This window comes from Amblyomma maculatum, chromosome 8, assembly GCF_055883805.1.
Source record: "Amblyomma maculatum isolate TAMU_Amacu chromosome 8, ASM5588380v1, whole genome shotgun sequence".
Lineage (NCBI taxonomy): Eukaryota > Metazoa > Arthropoda > Arachnida > Ixodida > Ixodidae > Amblyomma > Amblyomma maculatum.
The window spans coordinates 123,945,023-123,962,981 of NC_139351.1; the positions used below are offsets into that span (position 1 = coordinate 123,945,023).

Sequence of the window (17,959 nt, forward strand, 5' to 3'; positions counted from 1 at the left end):
GTTAACAATTTAAAGGTACCTATTTCCCATTCTAAACTCAGCCATGAATAACAAAAAAGCGTATATTAAGCTTGGTGACTTTGGTGGTGGTGGCTTGGTGACTTTGGGCCCGAGCGCCGTCGAGTGAATTAACGTTCAATTTTTGTCTCGGGTCCCTCATTTCTTCTTGAAATGAAAATAAACTTCAAACTTCAAAAGGCGATTGAGATTGCGAAGATTCCGCGCTGTGCCATGGAACATATTGGAACATATGCTTCCCCTACCCTAGCGGCGGCGCTGGTGACTATTGAGAAAGCACTAGCGACATCTGCAAAAGCTTGACGTAAACGGCGTGAAGCGCAAAACCTTTCGCCATCCTTTCACACACATCGCTTCTCGGCAGGCTGCTCGCCGGTGTATCTTCTCTGAGGCCTGTAACACAATCCCTACTTAACGCAGCGGGCACTTTCCTCCAAGAGCGTTTTCGTAATCACCTCACACCTCCTCGTCCGAGCATCGAACAAAACATCCATCGCCATACGACGATCGTAATGGAGGTGAGTGACGCTTCTGAGCTCTGAAGAACACAGAGTTAAAACAGTTTTAAATTGCAATCAAAATTAGCGATCGTATATTTCTAGAATAGTCTCGGCCAACTTTTACTGAATTGCATGCAGAAAAGGCGCGTTCGGTTGCGTGGGTGTTTTAACATTCAGTGAAACATTTTTATGGGCTCTTTCTCGAGCAAATGTTCTCAAGATCGCGGGCACGACACAATGCAGTACGTTCACGATCAGCCAGAAAATCTGCGCTGACATTGGTGTCGGCGCGAGGTTTTGAAGGCAGCGCTACCATAAAGAAATAAAAGACGCCAGTATCTGTTCGGTGATCAAGGACATGCCGTTATCGCGTCTCTAGCGAACTCGTACCGCTGACTGCCTAGTACTGCGAAATTACAGCCGAAGTAGCCGAAGCGCGCTCCTGGCAAAACACATTATTCGTGCTTTTCTCTTGAAGCTGCTTGCCGGCCTTCTCGAACTCTGGTTGGGCGCGCAGCAATCGTGTCAGTGAACCCGTGTTTGTCTGAACAGATAGGCATTTGTGAATCTTGCGAACATGCGTTTGGCAGGAAGGGTTTTTACTCGAAAGAGCCGGCTCTTGGGCGATGTTATTACTTTGCGCTTTTGTGACGCACGCAGCGTCCTTTCTTAGGAGAGCCTTTCCCACACCGCGCGTCGCCTTGAAAAAAATAAAAATACTTGTGTGAGCTGCCCAGCACGTTTACACCGGTCTCCCTTTCCCCTGCGTTTTTCTCCGGGGTAATCTTTCCTTCCTACTCTCATGATTTCCTCGTTGGTCGGTAGCCTGAGGAAAAGAAGGTGACTGCAGGCACCGCAGGCACCTAGCGACGATCCTGACCTGTGTACCGGAAAGCGCGGTGTCGGGTTGGAATAGCGGGGGTGTACCAGAACCGTCTTGCGTGCTAGGGAACTGAGGCACGGCGGAAACATACATGAAGAGGGCTGTTCGCATTTTTCAGACGAGTGTGAGAGTTTGCAAGTTTCTTCAAGGTCAGAAATGATAGAGGTAGATGTCCACCTTGTCCTGTTTCCTTCTTCCGTAGAGGCACTCGTTTATTGCATCTTTGCCTCTGCTAATTTCCTGTGGTACAGGAAAAATGCAGCAGCCGAGTACTTGGTCTCTATTAAGCTGTGGTGTGAGCCGTATAATTGTATGTTGATTCAGTATGCATGATTAATTAAAATCTGTGATGGTTGTATGTTGTGTGCAGCACTTCTGTTTCGTGCACTAATTTGATAGCGGCTGTAAAAGATATCTGCCTATGTAAAAACCTCTATCAAAATTTTGTAAAATATCGCTTTAGGCAAGAGCGCTGATTATGGCTGGTTGGTATCATGGCACCTAAAGTACACTGGGAAAGATTAAGATGAGAGAAAACAACAAGCCTTGTGCTTGTTTTCGTCTCGACAGGAATAAAAATATTATGCATACATTTTTCAGCCGCGGACACAGTGCAGTACCTGAGATAGCCATGATTTAATAAACGAAATGAAAAGGCAATTATTAAAGAAAGAAAAGCATTCTGCAGGCAAAAATCATACAATTTGAGCAGAACAAGGAGCACCTCGACAGTCTTTCAGTTTAATTGGTTTTTGTTGTGTGCTAAAGTGACAATGGTAAAAAGAACTCCATTACACTCAAACTAGGATGCAGCGATGGTTTTGTAGAACATCTGTCTTGCATGCAAGAGGACCATGGTTCAAATCCCGGTGGGTCAACGGAATTGTGAAATTGCATAACCAGTTCTGGGGTGTGACCCGATCCCAGTGACTAGTGACTATCGTCGGTTAGGATGAATGAAGCATGTGCTGTGCCGTGGGTCGGGCACCTACTATAATGTTGAGGTTCAGCAGGGAGATAACAACTAGGTGTAGGATTCCTGGTCTTTAGGCACATAGCTGGCAACAGCAGTTCTATACCATTAACATGATGTTGCAGACAGAGGTGGGCAACTTCTTGAGGTTAGGTTGAAACCTCATGTGGTTGTCCTTCTCTGTTGAATTCTATATCAGGGTTCCCGATACAGTGTAGATTTAGTATAGCTCTAAAAATCCTTTCTTTATTCGGCACTGACGGCTACATTTGTGCTACAGGTTGACAAATGTCCATTGTCGTTCTGTTTCTGCACGGCTTAATTAGACCGGTCAACTTACTTTCCATTACCTACAGCATATTTAATAAGGTAGTGAACAACGGAATCAGGAAAACTTTAGAATTTAACCAACCAAAGGACCAGGCAGGCTTTCGCTTAGGCTACGTAGCAGCAGATTGCATTCATACTATCATACAGCTCTGAATATAACCAATCTGTATACATGGCTTTCATAGATTATGAGAAAGCATTTCACTCAGCCGAAACCTTAGCGATCACACAGTCATTGCGGTGTAAGGGTGTAGAAAGTATTGGAAGATGTCAATAGTGAATGCACAGGAGTCTTTGCCCTGCAGAGAGAGAGTAATAAAATCCCCGTAAGAAAGGGTTTTAGGCAAGGAGAATCAATATCTTCAGTGCTATCAACCGCTTGCTTGGAGGAAGTATTCAGAGACCTGAATTGGAAACAGTTAAGGATAAGGGTTAACTGAGTGTGCCTCAGCAATCTATGATTTGCAAACGATACTGCCTTTCCTTGTAAGTGAGGGGACGAATCGCAAAGGATGACTAATAACCTAGACAGGCTAAGCTTCTCAGTAGGGATGAAAATTAATGCACAGAAAAATGAAGTAATGATCAGTAGCCTCCGAAGGGAACAGCAGTTTACGATAAGCAGTGAGGTACAGTAGGTACGTCTGCTCTGAACAGGTAGTGACCACAGATCCGGACCACGAAAGTAAAATAACTAGAAGAATATGATTGGTATGGGGCGCTTTTGGGAAATGCTTTCAGGTCATGAATGGCAGCATACCAGTATCCCTTGAGAGAAAAGTATATAACAGCTGCATCTTACTGGTACACCTATGGAGCAGAAATGTAGAGGCTAATGAAAAGAGTTCATCTTAAATTGAGGGCAGCACAGAACTGTGGAAGGAAAAATGACAGTTGTAGTGTTAAGAGACAGGAAGCATGTAGAGTGGGTCAGGGAACAAATGTGAGTGAATGAAATTGTAGTTGATATCAAGAAGAGGAAACAGGCATAGGCAGGAGAAGTAATGCAAAGGCAAGATAGGCGATGGTCGCCAACAGGCTGGATCTGAAAGAAAGGCAGGCACAGCAGGAGACAGCAGGGAGTTATGTGGGGGGATGAGAACTTGGGCGGGGATTAGATGTGGCAGTAGCTGGCATAAGACTGGGTGTAGCCACGCTGATGATGATGATGACGACATCCAAGTCTTCTTTTCATAACTGCACTTAAATGGGAGCTTTTACTGGTGACTATTTTGCTTTTGGTCCCTGAGGTTAGCACAGTGGACACCATGGTCCACAAGCCTATCAGACAATATATGTCCCCTTGCTTCCTGTGATGGTTTTCATCTTTCACAGTCTTGTGTTTCCAAACGTCCAGCAGAATCTTGTGGTGGTTTTGAATGGGCAGCCACCCAAATATTTGTAAGTTATCTCATTAAGGATAGATTTGGTAGATGCAAAAAACTGGTTATATATAGGTTTGAAAATATGCCCTAGGCACTAGGCCTACGCGTTAGGAAGGGCACCACCACCCTGATAAGGGTGTAAACGTTTTGTTGTTTGAATGATCAGGGATTGCAGATATAGGTGGCTTTGAAGGTTCTTTTCTGCTTTCAAAATGTGCTCATTGCTCCAATCTGTGTTATTCTCTTTGTATCAGAGTGCTCAGCGGCTGTAATCATGCATACATTTGTGAAATTGGAAATATTGCACAGAAACTGAAACAGTAACATGGCGATATTAAGAATAAGAAAGTACTTACTTGCCAAGCACTCTGCTATCAAAGGGCCAAACATAGATTGGAGCAATGTGCATATTTTGAAAAGAGAAAAAAAATCTCCGAAGCTGTCTATATCTGCTATATCAGGAGTCCTTGGTTACTCAAACAACTGAGAATAACTTAATCGCAGTGATGGTGTCTTTCATAACACTGGGGCCATCACTTAAGGCATATTTTCAAGCATAAATAGCCAGTTTTTTGCTCCTAGCACAGAGGAAATGAAGGAAAAATGAGAAGACACGCCGCCTGTTATCGCATGCACACAACTAGGCTAGCTAGTTTCAGTAGTGCTCCACAGATGGCGTTTGCTATTACTAGCAGGCATGATAGCTACTGCTACCACCCCGTTTCAAAGGGGACGCTCCTATATTCCACCCATCCATCCAGGCGACTCTCGCCGCAGTAATTTTGGTGGTGTGATGATTATGTGAGGGAAAAAAAAAAAGCTAGTTTTTGACAGGCAGTGTGGGGGGTGTGAGCATTACGCGAGTAAATACGGTACTTTTCGACTGACAGGCAGTGTGGGGGGTGTGAGCATTACGCGAGTAAATACGGTACTTTTCGACTGACTGGCAGGGTTTGCAAAGAGACAGACCAAGTCGGGCATTTATTTTTCTTCTAATTCATTACAGTCACTTTGTCATGTACTTTGCTGTTCCCTTATGCTTCACTTCTGTGTCTGTATTACACTTCCCTGTCTTTGTTTAAGCATTGCAGAAATATTTTTACAACATCACAGGAGCCATGTTAACAAATTAGAGCAGGCCATTGTTTACTTAAGTAACAGCACTGCAAAGAATGCTGCCATTTATGCTTTCTTCAATGCCTCTGTTCTGATCTCTGCTTCTAAACAATGTGTTTCAAACTCCTGCTCTAGTAAAGTCATGCTGTGGATAGGAAGCGATAAAGAAGCTTAAACATCTCAACGCGTAACTGAAAGTGCTGCTCGCAAAGTGCAAAACGAAGGGCCTTATGCATAGGTTAACTAGGTTTAGGACAATTTTGATGCTCTTGATTTTTGCCTACGGTTTTACATGGTCTTTCTTTTTTCTGCACGCTGTTCCCTGAAGATCGAGGTTGTGTCATCCGGTTCGAACAAACAAGTCGCCAAGCTTCATGGGGTGAGCAGAGAAGCATTTTCATGGCATTTTATCATGGCCAGTGCTAATTTTATTCCTTCATGGAATGTGCCTGAAGCATACATGGAATGTTTGGTGATGCTTATTGTCTCAAATTATTTTCTTCGTTCCAGCTAAGTGAGAGCACGACGGTCTTGGAAGTTAAAAAGCAGCTTCATCGTCTCAGTAAGTTGTTTCCAGAGCGCTGATATTGACAGAAGTGGGCTTGTTTTGTTGCCTTCAGTATTGAGCACACTGGGCTCTGATGACTGACTGCTTGCATGTTCAACCTGCGCATATTTGCTTGTTTTTGTTGCAGAGCCTAAGCTGTACCCCGACAGACAGGCCCTGAAGAGTGACCCAAGTAAGCAGTTTTTTCCCCCCTCCGAAATGCTGTTCTGCCTATGGTAGGAAGCGGAATGCACTTTCAGAGTGCAGCAATTTTTTTTTTTTTTTGGTTGGGGGGGAATGTCTTTCCTTCCTTTTCCTTTAGAGTTAGTGGCCAGCTATAGCCATCCTTTCAGTTGCTTTCTTTCTGAGTTCCTGAATAAGTTTATGCTATTCACAACGAATGCTTTTGGAAATTGTAGCCCATTTTAGGAGTCATTTAGGTAAAGAAATTCTTCCAAAGCATGAAACTGAATTAATGATACCACTGCAAAAATTTAGGCATGTAGACTTGGACATGGCATATAAGACAGCAATCAGAGTGGCTAATTTGCACAAGAGCATTTACTACAGTATGACCTGTGTGGTGGCGTGAGTGTTTTTCCAAATGTTGATTGTACTCTCCTGTGCAGAGTCCAAAGCACTGAAAGATGAGAGCACCCTCAAAGAGCTCAGGGTTCAGTCTGGTGATAAGCTCTACCTCAAGGACCTGGGGCCCCAGATTGGCTGGAAGACGGTGAGCACGAGATTCCCATTATTCTCCAAGGTTGGATACTGGATTTTCACATGCCGAAGCAACACTGTGGCAGTGCTGACCCGTTCATTGCCACGGGGATACATATTGTTATGATACGGCAAGCCGATGAAAACAGGAGAACAGAGGACAGAGAGATGGTCGATGACAGTGAGATGACGCTTAATGAAAAAGGTTGCCAGGCCTAGCGCGAGCGCTCCTGTCCGCGCCACTGCCCGCTTTTTCTTCCTTGATGTCGTCCTTAACATGACCCGGGGCCACCGAGCGATCGTCCCGATCGTGGACGAGGAAATGCACGATGTTGATGATTCCATGGCATGATAATTGGCGTGTCTAGATGCTTGAAAAAGAAGAGGAAGAATAGAATGGCTTGCCGACACGATGATTCGCGATGAACCTTGGCAGGACATTCTCGGGCCACACGTTGCCCCGACTCGATGGCGGAGGCCAAAGCACGCACCGCATGGCATAGGCAGGGGAGAATGTCTTGAAGTGTAGCGGTGTCTTGGGTCGTAGGGTCCTTGGTCGGCACATCAGGTCAGTGGGGTCACATTAGGTCATTCGGGTCTCTCCTTGTGTCTTGTGGTCATGTGTGGCGTCTCGGGTCAGTCTCTCCTTCGTCGTGTCTTGTGGTCGGGGCAGAGGAACGGCAAGGTCTTGCTGGGTCCGGCAGGCTGGGGAACAGCCATGCAGTGCCTCCTGACCTTTCGCCGACCGCAAGACGTCGCAGGGCGCCGACGTCCGGGCCAAGATGAGGGGGTGATGGTGAAGTACTCCGCACCTCCAACCAAATGTTACGATACGGCAAGCCGATGAAAACAGGAGAACAGAGGACAGAGAGATGGTCGATGACAGTGAGATGACGCTTAATGAAAAATGTTGCCGGGCCTAGCGCGAGCGCTCTTGTCCGCGCCACTGCCCGCTTTTTCTTCCTTGATGTCGTCCGTAACAATATTATCATAAACATATTTGGAGACCCTAAATTGATTTCAAACCCCATTTTGGCCCTTAAAGGAGTATGGACACCAAATTTTAGCGGTGTTTTTCTTCTTGGTAATGATGCTTAACACATTCCTGTATGTGGATCGCCACGCAGCTTCCACCTACGACCGCTAAATAATTTGTAATAAAATTTGCTTTTCTCGCCAGCTTTGGTTTCAGCATCCGAGAGATGGCTGTGACGTCGCAATTAAGTCCAGATCATGTAAGGAATAAAAAAAAAAAAAACAGCAATATCATCACTGACTCTTCATTTATTGTGATTCTTGTCCTCGAGGCAGGCCTGCTTTAGCGTTGTAGTGGATTCAAGCGACACAGAAACTATTTTATTGCTGTATTTTTTTTTTTTTTTTTTTCACCCATCACTTGACCTAGACTTAACTTAGACGTCACAGCCATCTCTCAACTGTTGAAATCAAAATAGATGAGAAAAGGAATTCGATTATAAATTATTCAGCGGTCTTAGGTGGATATAACGTGGTGATCAGTGTACAGTAATACCTTACACATCATTACAACGGATACAACACGACCCCAAAAATTAGGTGTCTATAGTTGTTGCAGCCAGTGAGCAACTGCGGCAGCTATAGTTGTCTGCTGTTTTTTTGTCTTGTTGTTGCTGTTGTGTTATGCCATTAATAATGTGAAAGCTTCTCTTGGCTCATTTGTGGCGTACACAGAAAGTGACTGTCTGTCTGTGCCGTAGAGTTTCTTACACTAACTAGAGGGAAAGCTGAGGGCGCTGCACTTCAGCCACCATGGGCCGGTGCCCTACTTGAAGCGGGACAGTCGGTTTTTCTCGGGTGCACTGAGTGGAGTTACTATGATGTTTCTTTTTCATCATCGCCATCATCATCATCTCGAGGTGCGTACATAGACCTCAAAAGCCATAGTAGCAAAGACGCAAAAGCAGACATTGGCAATAAAAGGTTTTTGTTTCCTGAAATGCCACTAAAAACTTTCTTAAGTGATCGCGCAACCGTAAATATTTCCAAAACGTTTTTTTCCTTTCAAAGTGTGCCTGTTAAGTGCGAAATATTGGTATTTGTGCTGCTCAAAACTAAGCCAATAGGAGAAAGAGCCATCGCTTATATTGGATAAATTTCACACTGACATGCTGTTTCTCTCTTTCTTTGCAATTTATAGTCACAAAATTGAATGTTAGAACATTGTTTACGGTAGAACAACGTTTATCTTTGCATTAGTTTTGGCCAAAAGTTCTAGTTCTGCACTCGATAGCTCTCCGGCCCATGATGCTTTGAGTGCCCATGGTGGCTGAACCGGTCGTCAGGAAACTCCATGTAAACTCCCATAGATGGCAGCACAGCTTTCTCTCTTGGTAAGAGTAAGAAACACTATGGTCTGTGCCAAAAGACAAAAGATGACCAAAAGACAGATCCAAAGCCAGTCCACATAACAAGCCCAAAAAAACAAAATACCAAATACAGTCATGATTACTTGGCTGTATTGCCTTATTGTATAATGACTAGCCACATTAGTCATAGCCAAAAATACAATCCAGAATCCACATAGCTATCCAATACCAAAACCAGTCATGATTCATTGGCTATAATGCCTCAGTGACAATGCCTTATGTCATGCAACATTATTCATATCCCAAATCCAAGTCGTAGCCAACAATGCAATCCAGAATCCACATAAAGCAACCAAAGCCAATGCAAATGCCTTTGTGTGCGTTCGTTTAACCACATGTAAGGAGACTTCAAGTGCACCTTTTTACTGTACAGAAGACTCCACATGCCAGAGGCATTAATCAGGCTCAGCAATGGTGCACTTGAGCCACTGCACTAGGTCATGTTGTCAAGACACATTTTAACAGTGGTAAAATGTGGATAAATACTAATGACAGATGCTGGGGGAAGTCTGAGTGATTTATGATTTTCTGATTAGTGTTTGTTTGGCATGCAGTAGGGAAGTGTTTGACTTAAACAATCTAAGTCGTGTACGCTTGGCAACCTTTTGTTTGCGGTTGCATTTCTTTGTGCCTGTAAGGACATTGTGAAGTTTCTGCGTTTTGAATAGGTGGAAGGCATTGTTCACTGTCCACAACCTTGACTAGAAGTCCAGTCAACATGGCTTGTGTTTGTTTAGACATCTGATGCCAGTGCTTTCCCTCTCCTGTCAGGTGTTCTTGGTGGAGTACTTTGGACCTCTGGCTCTGTACGTCCTTACAGTCACCCGTCCATCCTGGTTATATGGCCAGCACGCAGCGCGTCATCAGATGGACATTGCCGTCAAGTTAGTGGTGTTTATTGTTTTTAACAAAAATCCCACGCTTTGGAGGTTGCTCTTCAATTGTCACCTTGCGATGCATCCTTTACAAGTCTGCTCCATGGCTGTGCACTTGCTGAGAGGCAGTTCTTAATTTTCAAAGTGTTCCTTGATTAGAGGCATGTTGCATGCCAGTCTAGGAAGTGCACATAGACAAGCGTGCCAGAGCATATGTTCACTCAGTCGTCGAGCTGGAGCCGTCAGATTCCCGCTGTGGCGTGGAATCCAGTGCGTGATCTCCGACTCGTTATGTCGCTGAGTTCGGACACTACATGATAGCCTGCGGCACTGACCATCACAAGGCGGCCGAAAGCGACCCCGATGACTCTTTCAAAACATGTTGTCACATGGACCTGGAATCGGTGGCCATTAGGCGGAACCGGGCAGGTTTCGCTGGTCCGCATTGCTTTGTTCGGTGTCAGCTATTCGACACCCGTAGCAGAAGTTGGAATGAGTTTGAAGGGGCCTTCCACGGATTGAAGTTCAAGTCAGTGGAATCGCATTTGCCGAAGACACTTAGAATCTAGTAAATAGGGTATTTAGGATCTCATGTTTTTCATTGAATAAGTTTGTCCCGGTTGTTGTAACGAGTACTGTACTCTATTATTATTCCCATTAGTTTTCTGTGCTTTGTCGCATTTATTCTTTCTTGTCCGCACTCTGTCCTTGTATGCTATACGGCTTGCCATATATAGATACCAATACCATTACAAAATTTGCATTTGTGCTGAAGGTCCCCACTTGCCTTTGTTGCAGTCTCAAACCAGTGATCCTTGGTTACTCTTTGGAAATATGCATATGCTCTATCTGCTGATGAACCGTGCAGGGTGGCGGCCGGCTGTTGGGCAGTGCACTATGTCAAGCGGCTACTGGAGACTCTTTTCGTGCACCGGTTCTCGCACGGCACCATGCCCATCATGAACCTCTTCAAGGTGTGTTACGTTTAAGTTTTTTATATACCTATATATATATTGTTACGTGGAAGATTTACAGTCCCAAAGCTGTCCGCACAACTAACGTTGATGAGGGCACCGATTTCACAACACTCAGCGTCGTCGTCTTCTCGGAGTCTCTTTCACTTCTTCATCCTCATCATGAACAGCGAATACAGCTAAGTAACACTACCCCCCCGCGGGAAAAGCACAGTCCCGGTGCGGTCTATGTTAGCGAAATAGAACGTTGATGATAGGGCTTCAGACGGGACACATGCACTATTTGGGAGGTTGGAGCTGTGGACGTGGACTTCGGAACCACAGATTCAACTTCGTAGGTGACGTCGGTCACGGGGCGCAAAACACGGTAAGGGCCAGTGTAACGGGGCAAAAGTTTTTCACACAAGCCCACTCGACGGCACGGGAGCCACAGCAAAACGAGAGATCCAGGAGTGTAGTGGACATCACGGTGGCGGCTGTCGTACCGGATCTTTTGAGAGTCTTGGGATGCAGAGAGCCTGGCCCCCGCACCTCCACCAAGAGATGTTACGTGGAAGATTTACAGTCCCAAAGCTGTCCGCACAACTAACGTTGATGAGGGCATCGATTTAACAACACTCAGCGTCGTCGTCTTCTCGGAGTCTCTTTCACTTCTTCATCCTCATCACGAACAGCGAATACAGCTAAGTAACAATATATATATTTTGTATACTTTCATTGTGCGGTCACTACCTGTGACGGTTGACTTCTGTCGCTTGCCTAGTCTCGTAAAATGGGGACTGGTTTTCTGCACTCCTTTCTTGTATGGCCGAGATGCAGGGTTCGAGAATTGTCACCCACTAATTGTTACCCACTGTCACCGAGACGGTATCCCTGAAGAGGAAAAAAATTTAACAGGTGTACCTTTCCCGTACTGAAGTACGGGGCAGAAAGGTGGAAGCTAACAAGGATGGTTGAACTTGAATTGAGGGCAACACTATAAAAAGGAATTCTCTTTCCTTTTAAAAGCATCATCTTTATTTGCAAGTGCTACGAGTTGCTGATGTGACTGTGTTTCATTTGGTTGCGTCTGTCATTGGTGGAACGAGGTAGCTACTACAGAGGACTCCCTAGAAACCTTGTGTCCTTGCCAATGTAGTAGCCGGCTGAAAGCTAACACTTGCACAGCGCAGAGATCTGACATGGGTGTCATATTGTGCGCATGTCACGTGTAGCTTGCACTGCCTCTTGCAGATGAATACCCTATTTCCGCGAATATAAGGACCCCCTATTCTCGCAAAAAAAAAAAAAAAAAAGTTTGAGGGCAAATCTAAGCAGCTTTTATATATATAATTTTTTTCAATGACGTGCGTATTCAAGGCTGCCAAGCATGCTTGCTGACTGCCGTTGAATCGGAGCTGTCAGAGTGCCAAGGTGGCACGGTGTTCGGAGCATGATCTCCAGCTTCATATGTTGCTGTGTTGAGATGTTACATGACAAATGGTGGCATACAGCGGCTGAAAGCGACCCTGATAGCTCTGTCAGCGTGTGGTCACGTGGGCCTGGTATTGACGGCGCTTCGCAGGTTTCACGGGCATTATGGGCACGCATTGCTTGGTTTGTTGTTGTTGTCAGTTGTTTGAGAGCCGTAATGGAAGTCAGTATCAGTTTGTAGAGGGCTGCCTACAGTCCTCTCAACCTTCAAGCAAACTGTTATATCACATTTGCCGAAGATGTTTGCCAGCTTTGTATGTCGAATAAATTATTTCTGGTCTCGATCGATCTCATCTAGATATTAGCCATGAAAAAAATTGGAGGGAGGGATGGGGGGGGAGTGGGCTTCATATTAGATTTCTCAAATATAAGCACCCCCCCTACCCCCCTCCTTCTCCTCACTTCTGTCGTCACACTGATGAAAAAAGGGAGGGGCTTAATGGCTTAGAATTGAGTAAATATGGTAGGTAGGTGTGGAGTACGCTTGCTCTGACTTGCACTTAATATTCTGACATTGCCTTGAGAAGATTGGAAAAAAGAAAATAAATCTAGGTCAATGTCATATTCAAATATGGTAATGCGAGCTGCTTTATTCCCCCCAGTTTAAGTGCTTCACTTCGTGCGTTGTGGAGCAACTGCTCTGTTTACTCTTAACCTCCTGCTTGAAGGCCGTTGTGTTCATTTTTATCACATAATGCACATTTGAACATGCCTCACATGTCTTTTACTGAAGGATAAGCGGGGGGTGGGGTGGGGTAGAATCACATTTGTTAAGATTAGCTTCTGACAAGAACACATTTTCAAGGTCCCTTCAAGTTTATCTTAAAGGGAGTCAACTGAGTTGTTGTCAAGGTCGGGAAAAGGAACTTATCATTGCCTAGTGGGGAAGTTTGGCAATGATTCCATTTACCCTATACAAAAACCCCCGTGTGCGGCTATTCCTATGAAAGAAAAAAAGAACGAACGAAGTTTGATTGAAGCTTCTTGTGTGGTGTGCTTGCCAGCTGGAATTGGAGAAGTGCCCTGTTCACGCATTTTTCTTATGGCTTTGTTGCTGCCATGCCTTGTTTTTTTCTTTTTCTTAAGAAATTGAAAGCACTGATTGCAGAATGAGTTGAGAGGAAGAACACAGAAACACAATACCTGTGCCAATTTTTTTTGTTTCTCAAATGTTTTTTTTTCTTCTTTTCTTCCCCTTTTGGTCGATAGAATTGCTCCTACTACTGGCTGTTTGGCCTGTACATTGGCTACTACGTCAACCACCCCCTGTACACTCCACCAGGTATGTGCATGGAAGGGTACCGCTTGCAGCGCACGCTGCACTTTTTGGCTCCGACAAAAGGAAGTTGGGGCTCTCCAACAAGCACGTTGTTATGTAGTGAAGAGGGGATGCGCAGATAGTTTTGTATTAAGGCGAAAGCCTTCTTTGCCTCATGGGTGGCGTGATCAGAATCTCTGAACAGAAAATGTCTGCCGAACTGGCTATAGAATAAAAATAAGAAGAAAAAGAACTTTGGTTTGTGGGGGAATCGTTAAGTTGAGTAAAAGCATGTGTAGTGAATGCACAGTTAAACGAAAAACGCGTGACACAATTGAACTAGAGTTGGGGCAAAGCCCCATGCACAAAGGTAAGCATCAATAGAAGCAGCAACAGGCCACCGAACAACCAAACGCAGGCGCACTTTTTGCGGGTTTGCACGTAAGGAAACTTAAATTCCCCCCAGAATATTATACAATGTTGCTGGGCGGTCTCTCACTAGTGAATCAAAGCCACTGAGGGTATAATGGAGCGGTAATACAACAGTGTGACACTTGATGCTTTTATTTGGTAAGTCATCATTGAAAAAAAAAAAAAAAAAACAAGAAATTTATACTAACAATATTTGCTGTGTTTTTGAGTATTTTTTGTTTATCCAACCGAAGCTAAACAGTACATTTGAAAGCTGTACTGTGCTTACCACTTTCCTTTACTGGCTTTTTAACTGTCCTGTAGTTGTGTCCAGACTTGTTTAATTTCTGAACTGTTAATGAAACTAAGAATAAATAAAATAACTTGAAATAAACTACTGCTTCTTGGGAAAACTACCTACTATGCTAAACTTAACACATTTTTTTCCCGTTCACAAGATTTTTATTGCAACCTTTCCTCGCTGTGATGCATTAGTTTTAGGGCATCGCAAGTGAATAAGTAAGCCTGCATATTGGAATTCGCTCGTAGTATTTATTCTGGAAAAATATATTCTGGCTTCTTCACTCTCTAATGAATTGAGCATTCAGCTCAGCTAGATATAATATGTTGGGAGTGTGGCCGATGTGTGGATTTTCGAATTCTGTGCTGCTGTGTGATGGAAGCGTAGTGTGTTAAAAAATGTTTTGCATCTTTCTTTGCAATTTATTCCGTGCAGCGTTGGGACCAGTGCAGGTCTATGGTGGCTTGGCTGCATTTGTGGTGAGTTCTCCCCTCGTAACATAATTCTTTACAGAAAAAAATGTGATGATAATTACAATTATTTCAGCGCTATACATTGCTTTGTTCGAATCACTTATTCAGCTTTGTTAGGACTGACACGAGAGCGAAAACTCTGAAGAGTTGTTGCTTTCATGCCTGACGCTGGCAGGTGGCCAGAGCTGCCTGCCACCTGGCTTGGTTGGCTGATTGAAAAATGGAGGTGAAATGCTTGGATAAAATAAGGGACATTAATGTGCTCCTAATTTCTGCTTAGGTGGAGTTCAAAAATGTATATGCTCTCGAATTTCTGCTGAGTCAGTTGTATCAATCACCCTAGCTTTTTTTTTCCCGTCTCTGTGCCAGAAACGTCATTGTGTCGAAATTTTTAGCTTTTGTTGTCTTGAGGCGCAGCTATTGCAGTGAGATAACTTTGATGTTATCTCGGAATTAACCAGTTGTTGGTAAAAAATCTTAATGCTGCTGGAAGGATGAGTAGCAGTTTGAGGGACCAATTAAGTTGCAACCTGTATAAGCTAACATAATTTCAGGCCAATTCATCACTGCAGTATTTATTATAGCTTTCTGTTTTGCTGTGTAGTTTGCTGAGCTGGGCAACCTGAGCATCCACATTGCCCTGAGGAATCTCAGGCCTCCTGGTGAGTAGCTCTCCCCTTTCTCATTCTCTCTTAGAGGCAAGTTTTTTAACATATTCTGATATCCTGCTGTAAGCTGACCGAACACTGCAGAAAATCATCAGCTTGAGCCGGAATGAAGGTGGACTTGCAGTGTGGTTTTAGAACACAGTAGATGCTGGATATATAGAATTATTGCTTATATCGAACAGGGCAAATAATCGCATTGTAAATTCCATAAAATATTATGGCACTCGACTCGTTTGTAAAACTTATGTAAGCATGTCCGTTGATGACGCGGAAGGCTCGAAAATTGTTGTGTGAAGCTATCGTTAGCGAGCCAACGATGCTCAGTGGGCGCAGTAAAGAAAGAGTTGATACAGGGACAGCTGCATACATTGACAGGCTGTTTCTCTGATGCATCTTTGACCCTGTGGAATGGATCTCTCTCTATACATGTTTACATAGACCTGTACATAGCAAGTGCTGAACTTGCAGTGTAGTTGTGCATTGTGTACTTTGTACTGTATGTCTCATAATGTGACCCACTGTGGGCATGAGCTGTTGAAGTCGTAGGCAGGTATGGGGGACATAATGGGTTTTCCTGAAGTGTGCGTGGTGCTAATGTTGATTGGTTTGTCATATAAGGCTTTCTCGGCATGCTTCTTTCATATTGCTTTTTTTTTTTCTGGACAAAATGTATCTTCAGCACTCAGCGTAAGAATGTTTATATATGGTATAGCATGGCAGCCTTACTGTCAGTGCAGCAAAGTGTGTTTGGAATGCTGAAAAGGTTTTTTCATCTCGCGAGCACTGCAAAATGGCAGATTGTCAGAGTCTGATTTCGCTGTAAGCTCCTTGTTTGTAAAAGACCAAGTAGACATGTGCCTTTGTACAAGATGATGGTGGCTTTGTGCAGGCACCAAGGAGCGCCGCATCCCAGTGCCCACGAGCAACCCGTTTACCCTGCTCTTCGACTTCGTCTCCTGCCCCAACTACACGTACGAGGTCATGGCCTGGCTTTCCTTCACTTTCATGACCCAATGCCTGCCAGGTCAGTCACCTTTGGGTGCTGCTCAGAAGTTCACTATATAAACAAAATAAAAACTGAGAGCACTGCAAAAATCTGCATTTGAGAGATGTGGAAGAACGTACGTTGGCTGCTCTTTAGTAGCTCCTAGAGTGTCATGACTCGGCACTTTTGAGAGTCGTGATTAGACACTAGTCATGGTCATGACTTACACAAGTCATGCACATTGGATCTCCTATCTGGCAAGTGACTATGACTGAACTATAATGACTCACATGACATGACTAGGCATTACATGACATTTATATACCACTAATTATTACATGCGCATTCATGACTGCTAATCTCATCTTAATGTGACGCCATACTGCATGTTACATTTTGCAGACACGTTTTCTTGAATATAGCCAGGTAAGGCTTTCACCTTAATAAATAACTGCCGGCAGTTACTGTTCCTGGGTAGCAAGACACAAGCTGTAGTAGTAAAATCATATTCCTGCAGAACACTGGCACCCTCTCCGCTCAGTCTGGCATAGAGTGCCAACACTAGTCTTTGCCACTGCGCACAGAGGGTGCCACAGAATCTAAAAACATGCCTCGTTTTTATGAACGTTTTAATATGGTCCTTAACTGCCATGACCCGAACTACTGAGGGGGATGTGAAAGAATGTGAGTGACAAAAGAAAGGGTTGTCTCTGGGCGAATTCCTTAATGCAGTGTTGATTGTTGTCTCCCATTCACAGCTGGACTGTTCACGCTGGCTGGCTTCTACCAGATGACAGTGTGGGCTTTGGGCAAGCACCGTCAGTACAAGGCCGAATTCCCCAACTACCCCCGTCAACGCAAGGCTATCGTTCCCTTCCTTATCTGAGCGGCGTCGGGCAGCTCTCGAGATATGCCTCTCATATTCATCATCCACCAGTGTTTTGTACACACATCATGGGTTTCCTTCGTCATACTCCAGCTCTTCGTAGCTGTTCCTTCTCTTCCTTTGTGGCGGTTCTGTATTTGGAACACTTCTCATCTTGTTTGTTGTGCACACGTGATGTCTTGTCCTTTGGCACACAGTATCAGACAGCATTCCAATGGCCAAGTATTAAGGACCAAGAAATACTCGACCCAGTCGTACATTCTTTGTTCTGGTGTTGTTCTCTTCCAGGGGCGTCAATAAATATATATTTTTTTTGCCACCTGTGCCTATGTGTTCTCTCCACTTCATTTCTGTTGTGCAACTTAAAATAAATAAATAAAAAAAGCTGTTTTAGGTGGCTGAAAAAAAGAATGCGTCAGTATATATGAAGCATGATTTAAAAGGAATTCATCAGGTTTACTGAATACACAACCATGATATCTTAAAGGACTTCTGTAATGGTTTGCACCGAGGGAAAGAAAGGATATTAAATCATCGGTCATCCTCCCACACGAATTTGTTCAGCAACACAGATTGGCAACTGGAATTGACCAGGCTGTTTATTTTTGTAGCCGCTCGCTCCCTTGCTACTACACAATAGAGGGAAGGAGGGAGCAACAAGCTATTGTATCCAGCTGGCCATGTCCTCTTCCTCTTCTGCCTGTTCTGTCAGCGAATGTCGTCGAGCATTTTGTTGAGGTAATCATAGCTCCTCACAAGTGACATCGCACACGCTGCT

General features: G+C 44.3%; 1 protein-coding gene across 1 annotated transcript; it reads left to right on the top strand.

The window, feature by feature from the left end:
- Window positions 1-314: 314 nt before the first annotated feature.
- Window positions 315-17,506, top strand: Sc2 (trans-2,3-enoyl-CoA reductase Sc2). Its single transcript, XM_084577580.1, has 12 exons — window positions 315-536; window positions 5,534-5,584; window positions 5,716-5,767; window positions 5,901-5,945; window positions 6,382-6,485; window positions 9,649-9,761; window positions 10,621-10,726; window positions 13,409-13,481; window positions 14,605-14,648; window positions 15,247-15,304; window positions 16,200-16,334; window positions 17,054-17,506. The coding sequence occupies exons 1-12, from the start codon at window positions 531-533 to the stop codon at window positions 17,179-17,181; spliced, it is 915 nt and encodes a 304-aa protein (XP_084433706.1). The 5' UTR covers window positions 315-530; the 3' UTR covers window positions 17,182-17,506.
- The last annotated feature ends 453 nt before the right edge of the window (window positions 17,507-17,959 follow it).

Bases quoted from the DNA above. Each gene is read 5' to 3' on its own strand.
- Sc2 (XM_084577580.1), top strand. The intron at 10,727-13,408 runs GTGTGTTACGTT...TTTGGTCGATAG, and splicing joins CCATCATGAACCTCTTCAAG to AATTGCTCCTACTACTGGCT. The intron at 14,649-15,246 runs GTGAGTTCTCCC...TTTGCTGTGTAG, and splicing joins GTGGCTTGGCTGCATTTGTG to TTTGCTGAGCTGGGCAACCT.